The following is an 8,224-nucleotide window of genomic DNA, read 5'->3' on the forward strand; positions in this document are numbered from 1 at the left end:
TTCCTATTCAAAAATTAAACATTGTCATCCTCACAAATTAATGGATATATTAACAAGTTCAGCATTTTGGGAGGCCTTGGTACAAGATCAAATAAACTTACCCATTTCAAAATCTACCTGCAGTTGACTTTCTACCTACTCTTCAACTGGAAGTGCTCAGTGACAGGTAAAAGGCAGGTATCAAGGGAAGACTTCTAATATTAAGAGTTTTACATATCCAAGTGATGAATGCTGTTAGTGTATACTCACAGGTTGATGGCAACCTTTTAGTGCCTTCACTGACACAAATAGCCCTGTGCAGCACATGTCCATAGGTTCACTACCACTTTCCTAGACTGAGAAACATTTAACAGTACCTGTTAGTGTGGAAAGTCATATTTCTAAATTGTAAAATCTCAGAACCATTATCAGGCTATTACTTGCAGGTGACGGAATATGAGTCACAATTAGATAAGGGCAATATTCCTCTTCAAAAGAGGGTAGGAAATAAGCATGTCAACTTAGAATGTTTGTTGTCATTTGATAGTCTTTCATTTCATTTGATATATTAGGATTCATATAATTCTAAGGTAAATTAAAAGTATGTACTGAAAGCCTTTGAAAATGTAAAGTTCATTTTCTTTAAAACATCAGTTGAACATAGCAAAGCTTCAACTGTAAGTTCAACATTTTCACTATTTGAACAAATTTATACATTGTATTTTAAAATTTAAATCTTCAATTGAAGAATACTTAAATTTTTAAGGAAGAAGATATGCACCCTGGTAGAGTACACCTAGAAGTAGACTTAGACTTAAAACAAACCTGTGTTCTAATTCTGGTGTTTCACTAACTTGTGCATAAGACTGATCTAGTCAATTACTCAGTGCCTTGGTTTCCCCATTTATCAAAAAAATGTGAGGATGAAGATGTACTCCTGAATTTAATCTCTACTTCATAAAGCAAGACAAATTTGTTACATGTGGCCATTCTTCATAACATAACCTCAAGTCTCGGCTCAACTTTCAACCTACAAAACCAACATCTGTTGTGATGGAAATTTCACAAGAAATCCTTTAATTTGCTTGAGAAACTGTGTCCCATATCCAGTGACCTATGTAAAAACTCATACAAACCTGGGATACTACAAATATATCCAGCCTATCCACATCCAAATTCTAAGCAAAACCCTGGGTATAATAAAAGCCTTTGAAGTTTCACAGAAATACTACATCAGAGTCTACAACTTACTACACATAGGGCTATTTCATTTAAAATACACCTTTTCCAGTCTCCAACATTTCATCATAAAATGAGCTCACGTTGGAGGTGAAAGGTGCCATTTAAGTATTAAATTTTATTAACTTGTTTCTTTGAATTTGTCAATAAAGCAGGTTAATGCTGTGCTCTGGTTTAGCCTGCATTTGCTTCACAGCTGGGAACCATAACACCTTGATCAAGGTTTGCCTCACTTCCCAGCACTCAAAACTGGCACTAAGTTCTTAAAATTGAGGGAGTGACATTATCACCAGTCAGGTTTTACTTGCCACAACCTTCTGGTAGAAGGGAATAGATCCACTTTTCTGGACTAGTTTTCAGAGACATTAGGAAAAAAGTTTTATGAGAAGAAATAATAGAGCTGGATATTAACACTAAATGTTGTAATCATAATGGCATTTTAAAATGTGTTCAAGTAAAACAGTGTAATAAGAGAAAAGCCACAAAATGTACTATAAAGTCTAGCTTTATTTTGAGAAAGATTTTACTAGTCTGTCGACCTTAAACATACATACATAGATTATTCTTTTCTTCCATTGGATTAGGCTCACTGCTTCAATCTGGCTCAGAAAAAATTTAAGTAAAAAATAAATCTTTTTCACAAACAAGCATCCCCTATATTTCTCATCTTAGTTCTGAAATTTTCTCTGTAAGTACATTAACACAGGTGCTAGTGATAGTACTGCTGTGCAGCTGCATATGGCTATCATTTTACAAGCTTGTTTTACTTTTCTAGTCCCCCGGCCCAGGTTTTAGCTCCAAGGTCCAAATCTTATAAATAGCAAAGTCAAGGTTAATTGGGCTGCCAGAAGAGCCCACTGAATGCATCCTGCAGTGCTCTGTGACATGCGAGGGAAGACGTATAGCCTCCAGCAAGGTCCTGTGGGGAAGCAGCTCTGACGTGGTTTAAATACCTAAAACAAAACAGAAGTGCAGCCATGACATACAAAGCACATACACTGATAGTGTATTCCAAAGCAAGGATGAAACTGATTTTAATTTTAGAGAGGAATTCTGAGGCTTTCATTAGATTATTACCTTTCAAAAGGAAATGTCAAACTGTACAGGAAGTACCTAAATTAGTACTAAATTCCAAAGTGAGTTAATAGTAAGGTCTAAAAACAGTTCTGAAGGCTTTTCAACATACTTGCTATTAAAATGAGCCTTTTCGTCTCATTAGTTTTTAGGACTGACTTGGTGGCCATTGCTTGGGCACCTAATTCTCTCCTTGACAATATTTTAAAAATATATCAGATGTTTTTATAGTACTATATTCTATAGAGCTTGACAAAAAATTACATTTGCTAATACACTATATGCTATTGTATCATAATTATATGCATATACTAATATAGCAAATATCAAATACATCTAAATGGAAAATTTAAAGACTAAAATAAAGTTACTATTTAGAAAAAAAAATTTTTTTGGAGTCAAGGTCTTGCTATGTAGTCTTGGCTGGCCTTAAACTCACTATATGGACCAAAGTCATGGCAAACCTCCTGCCTCAGCCTTCTATGTGCTGTTATTTACAGGCATACACCACCATATCCAGCTTCAAAATAAAATTATTGAATAGAAGTTTTAAAATCTTCTACAACCTATTTTATATTCTATTTTATATATTCTCCAAGAATGCATCCCACTTTGGAGACTACCATCATTGACTAGTCATTGCTAAACTCTTGACAGAAATTTATGCCCATAGGATTTCAGTAGAGATCTACCAAATCTACTGTATGTCAAAGTTATCTGCTTTATTATTTCTCAGAACATAATAAAATATCAACTTAAGATTATGATGCATAGGAAATGAGTACTGAGTCACTTATAAGTCAAAAAATCAATCTGGCTCCACTGAGAATCATACAAATAATAAGTAAGTTGTAGTTTTACATAATTTGGCAGTAAAATGTTCCACTCTGAATATGATTTCTAGTTAATTTTATCTACACATACCAAAGGATGTGTCACTCTCTCCTCAGATCCTCAAGTTTGCATAAATTCTGATGGCTGTTCACTCATTACGGAATCTAAGCACCACAGGAGAAAGTTTGTCATCTCTAAGAAGCCAACTATCACAAAGAAGAATTGGTTTTCAGAGCTGTAATACAAACCACTGTGCAACTGTTTTGATTTGTCGCATTTTGGTACAGCCTGCTTCTGGGAAAGTTGAGTCATACCATCTCTGGCTTGGCAACTGCAGCACAAACTTGCAGTATGCATTCAGCTTTTTTATATGTTATCCTGAGAAACCTGAAACAGCTGCGCTGCTGGCAGGAAAACACAAGACCACCAGTAAAATATCCAAAACGGTTGCATCTTTTAATTTATGACTGTGCACTGTTTCCATAAAGAGTATATAAAATAGTTCAGCTTTTATAGGTAAAATGTAATAAACAGTCATACTCATAGAGGCCATAAATATATTTTTAAAAGTTTATCTAAAATGATTAATTGGTGTCTGAAAATAGTATTTCAACAGTCATAATGCAGAGCAATGAGGAAATATTCTAAAATTTGACTTGTTAATACTAAGTTGGATGATTCTCACTGCCAAAATTAAGTCAATTAAAATTTCTTTGCATCACACTGAAGAAAATGTACTTCCTTTCTAGCAATCATTTACACTAAACATGTCTGCAAGTATAAGTCTTTAAGTTCTGCCTATTTATATTGCTATTGGTGTAGAAAATATTATGTTAAGTATTTCATATTATTTTCACCATGGCAACTATATAAATTATTATTTTTAAAAACATGGTTCATTCTTACTTAATGGTGGACTTTAATTTTTCAAGCATCTTGAATGTTCTTAAACCCTATAATTATTGTGGTATGCCCAAGTATTTTTAAAGGATCTGCCACATGAAACCTCACAATGAGAGTTCAGTGTTTTGCCTACCTTTTTACTTTAATCCACACCTGTTATTTTAATTTTTTCACAACTATTACAACTACATCACTGAGTAGGATTCCTGGAGTCTATGGTGGAGGTCAGCATCATTTCATGTACCCCTTTACATAACAGAATGAGGAAGAAGTGTTGGCCAAATTTATTTCCAAAAGTCTAGCTCAGTGGGATTTTGGAGCCTGCAGGTAATTGCTCTGACTATTTTGCCAATCCCAGGACACTATTTCTGTTTCTCATGGTTTTATTTTAAATATGTGTAAATCTTATAAGCAGAAACCAGGGAAGAAAAAAAAAGAGGTTTGCTTATTTTGGTGCCTATATCCTTATTTTCACTGAAAGCAGACTAAACTAAGATTTTTTTAAAAATCATACCTTTGATTGCTTTCTTAGCAAGGCTAAAAAAATTGTTTTTAAAAGCATGTTTAAGGTAATTCTTACACAAAGGGCATTGGATGCCTTAATTTATGCCCTAACACTGCCTTCCTTTGCCATTACCTATCAAAAATCCCTTTCAAACTAACTCCAAGAAGGGGGAGGAAAAGCAATGAATTGTAAGAGGAGAGTAGAAAAGAATTAAGCATTAGAACACCACATTTGAAAGTTTGTTCCTGAACTTTGATTTCCTACACAGTTGTTTTTTGTTATATGTAGAAGTTTTACTCCTAAAGAAGGTGGTATAATTTACACTTAACCTCAGAAAAGCTTCATTTTCTCAGTTCTTTCAAGACAAAGAAAGTGCCTCTGAGATTACTTCTACCATTTCCTTTGCTTTAAAAGCCCTGTATTGACCATCTGGTTAAAGCCTTGCATTAAGCTCATTTCACTGCTAGTCAACAACACTTTGGGTTCCCAGATGGGGGCAGCGAGGACAAGGATTGTCTCTCAAGGCCAAGAGGCAGCACTCTTCCCCTCCATTCTTAACCTGTTTATGACAGCACACTGGCTCCTGAATCTAGAATTCTTGGGATTTAAATTGAAATGAAAATGTAAAGTTCATAATAGTTTTTCCCTCCTTCAAATTACCAGCCCCTATGGAAAGCTAAATCTTAGACTAGTTCTAACTAATTAAGATAGTAAACTCTAGAGATGAAGACTTTTTTTTTTCTTTTCTTTTTTTTTTTAAACAAGCTTTTGTTTTGTTTTATTGAGATAGGAACTTTCAGTGTTACTCAGACTGGCCTCAAACTCCTGGAGTTCAGGCAATCCTCTTGCCTAAGTATTTGGAGTGGCTAGCACTACAAATGCATGTCACTATAACAGGTTCCAGGTGGCCTGTTTTTTTAAAGACTGTATTAATGATGTCATGCATTAAACAGACCAGGTACAAAAATATCTGTAGTCCCACACCACAAAATTCACAACATTAAGAGAGGTTAGTCAGCTGACTCCAGTTGTCAAAACCAAGCACTCTACTAAGAAGTTCAGCCAAAGCTATAGAAGATTTACATTAACACACTGAAGTACATCTCTGGATTTAAAAATAAGCAAAGCATCAGGGTACTCAGACAACTATTACTAAAAATCAGAAACATTGAAAACTAAGGTTAGCACTTAGGCATCCTACTCTAGTAACAGTATCAGAATAATAGACAATTTATTTACAGAGAGGAAGAAATAATCACATACTCCAAGATAAATGAGGAATGGCCTTCTAACTCAGATATATTGTTTATAATTCTGAGGGCAGTTTGGTTACAAAACACATGGCTTAATGTACTCCATGTATAATGTCATAGAATTCCATAGACAATCATTCTACTCTAGATTTTATTATCTAGCCAGCAGTGATAACACAAGGTAAATACACTAATTATTGAGGCTGACTTCACATTTATGGAAACAGAATAAACAATTACAACAGATGTTAAAACCATCCAAATATCAAAGCTCAGACTTAAAATATTTTTTAAAAACACATGGTGTCCAAGTATACAGTATGAGTTACTGCTACTCATGTTCAATAACTGAATATAAATTGTTCAGATAAGCCTTTCGAACTTACGGCTCAAGTAAACTGCAGTTTATTGCTATCAGCACATCAGGTATTTTAGAATAGAGTAGCTATTACTAGAAATTAATTGCATAATGCAAAGACTACATCCTTGATTTTAGTGTGAACTACAGAACACATACAGGCCATAGCCAATCAAGTGAACATATACTATGAACAATATTGCTGATGGTGCTGGACATCTTAACTGATAGCTTTTAAAGGTAGACTATTTAATATATACAAATATCTCAGGAATCAGGTGCTATGCAATAAAGTGGATAGAGCCATGAAATGTTATTAAGCAGTAGCCAACAGAACTTGTGATTTTCCAGAAGTATTTTCTCAAAATGAGAAGATATTTATCTCAAAAGATTATTGTATGTTTCACTAATTTTAGTATGAGTTCCTCTTATTCATAAGGAAATGTATTCCAAGATCCCTCAATAGACATCTGAAACTGCAGATATCAAACTATATACATACATAGTATGTATGTATATACTTTTTATACATACATACATACACATACCTATCATACAAAGTTTAATTTATAAGAAGTTAAAACAATAATAAGAAATTAATAACAGTGCCTGATAATGAAATAGAAGAATAACAGTGTATTGCCAGTTATGTGAATATGGTGCCTCTCTCTCTCTCAAAATACAATTTTTTATACTTCAGAACACATGGGTTCTTCTTCATGCATATTATATGCCTGGCTTTATCATATACCCTGCAGCTTTGCCCCATAGTACCAGAGTTAATCTCCTTTGTATTTTTATGAATATAGGTTCTACTGGGCATCTTCCTTCAGAAAAGTCCTGTTTCATAAACATTAAATCTGCTAGAATAGAGAATAGGTAGAACTTCTGAAGACATTAGTTTAAGCAAAAATTTTATGAATAAAATCCCAATTGCACAGGAATTAGCATTAAAAAATCAACAATTGGGATCTTATCTTTTTTTTATCTTATCTTATTAAAAAGCTTTTGCATAGCAACAGAAATCACCAATAGAGTGAACAAAAAACCCAGTGTGGGAAAAAAATTGTATTTCTCAGACAAAGGACTAATACCTAGAATATATAAAGAACTCAAAAAAAATTCATAACCTCCAAATTTAAAGACCCAACCCAAAAACAGGCATCTGAAATGAACAGACATTTCTTAGATGAGGATGTAAAAAGGGCAAATAAATACATGAAAAAATGTTCAACATCACTGGACATTCAGGAGATATAAATTAAAACAATACTGAATTTCCATCTCACTCCAGAAAGAATAGCTACTATAAAGAAATCAAACAATAACACATGCTTATGGGGTGTGGAGAAAAAGGACCACAAAATTATCACTATATTGTTATGGGGACAGTAGACTGGTGCAACCATTGTAGAAATCAGTGTACAGATTCTTAAAAAAACTAAAACTAGAGGTCTCATATGACCCAGCCATTCCCCTTCTTGGTATCTTCCTAAAAGAATTAAAAATATCATACCTGCCAGGGATATAGCTCAGTGACATAAGCGCCTGCCTGGCAAGCACAAGGTCCCAAGTTCAATCTCTGGTACCACAAAAAAACCAAAATCATACCACAGTGACATATGCATATCCATATTTACAATGGCACAGTTTGTAATATCTAAATCTTGGAAACAGCCCAAATGTCCATCAACCAATGAATGGATGAAGATTGGGTTTTTTTTAAAAAATAGGACATATAAATGTCTTTATAAAGACATAAAAAAGGATAAACTTGAGACATCTCTAAGGTAAATGGATGTACCTGGATAACATAGTATTAAGTGAAGTAAATTGTACACAGAAGTGTAAATATTGCAGGATTTCTCTGGTATGAGAAACCAAAAGGGCCGGGGAAATGGCTCAGTGGAATAAGTGCTTCTCTGGCAAGTGCAAGGGCCTAAATTTAATCCCTAAAAAAAAAAAAGAAAGAAACCAAAGTATGAATAAGGACCAGAATGCATATTAGATATTATGAAGTAGGAAGAAAATGCTCAATTGGGAAGCAAATTAGGAAGCAGAAAGGGCGGGGGGGGGGAA

At 34.0% G+C, this 8,224-nt stretch overlaps 1 protein-coding gene across 1 annotated transcript in view; it reads right to left on the reverse strand.

The window, feature by feature from the left end:
* Positions 1–1,707: 1,707 nt before the first annotated feature.
* Mnat1 (MNAT1, CDK activating kinase assembly factor) overlaps positions 1,708–8,224 on the reverse strand; it is a 328,673-nt gene continuing 322,156 nt past the window's right edge. The window contains exon 8 of the mRNA XM_004624809.2: positions 1,708–2,171. Within this exon, the coding sequence (XP_004624866.1) occupies positions 2,051–2,171 (121 nt within the window). The 3' untranslated portion in view covers positions 1,708–2,050. The remainder of the gene's footprint in view (positions 2,172–8,224) is intronic.

Source organism: Octodon degus, unplaced genomic scaffold (assembly GCF_000260255.1).
Source record: "Octodon degus isolate 3935 unplaced genomic scaffold, OctDeg1.0 scaffold00007, whole genome shotgun sequence".
NCBI lineage: Eukaryota > Metazoa > Chordata > Mammalia > Rodentia > Octodontidae > Octodon > Octodon degus.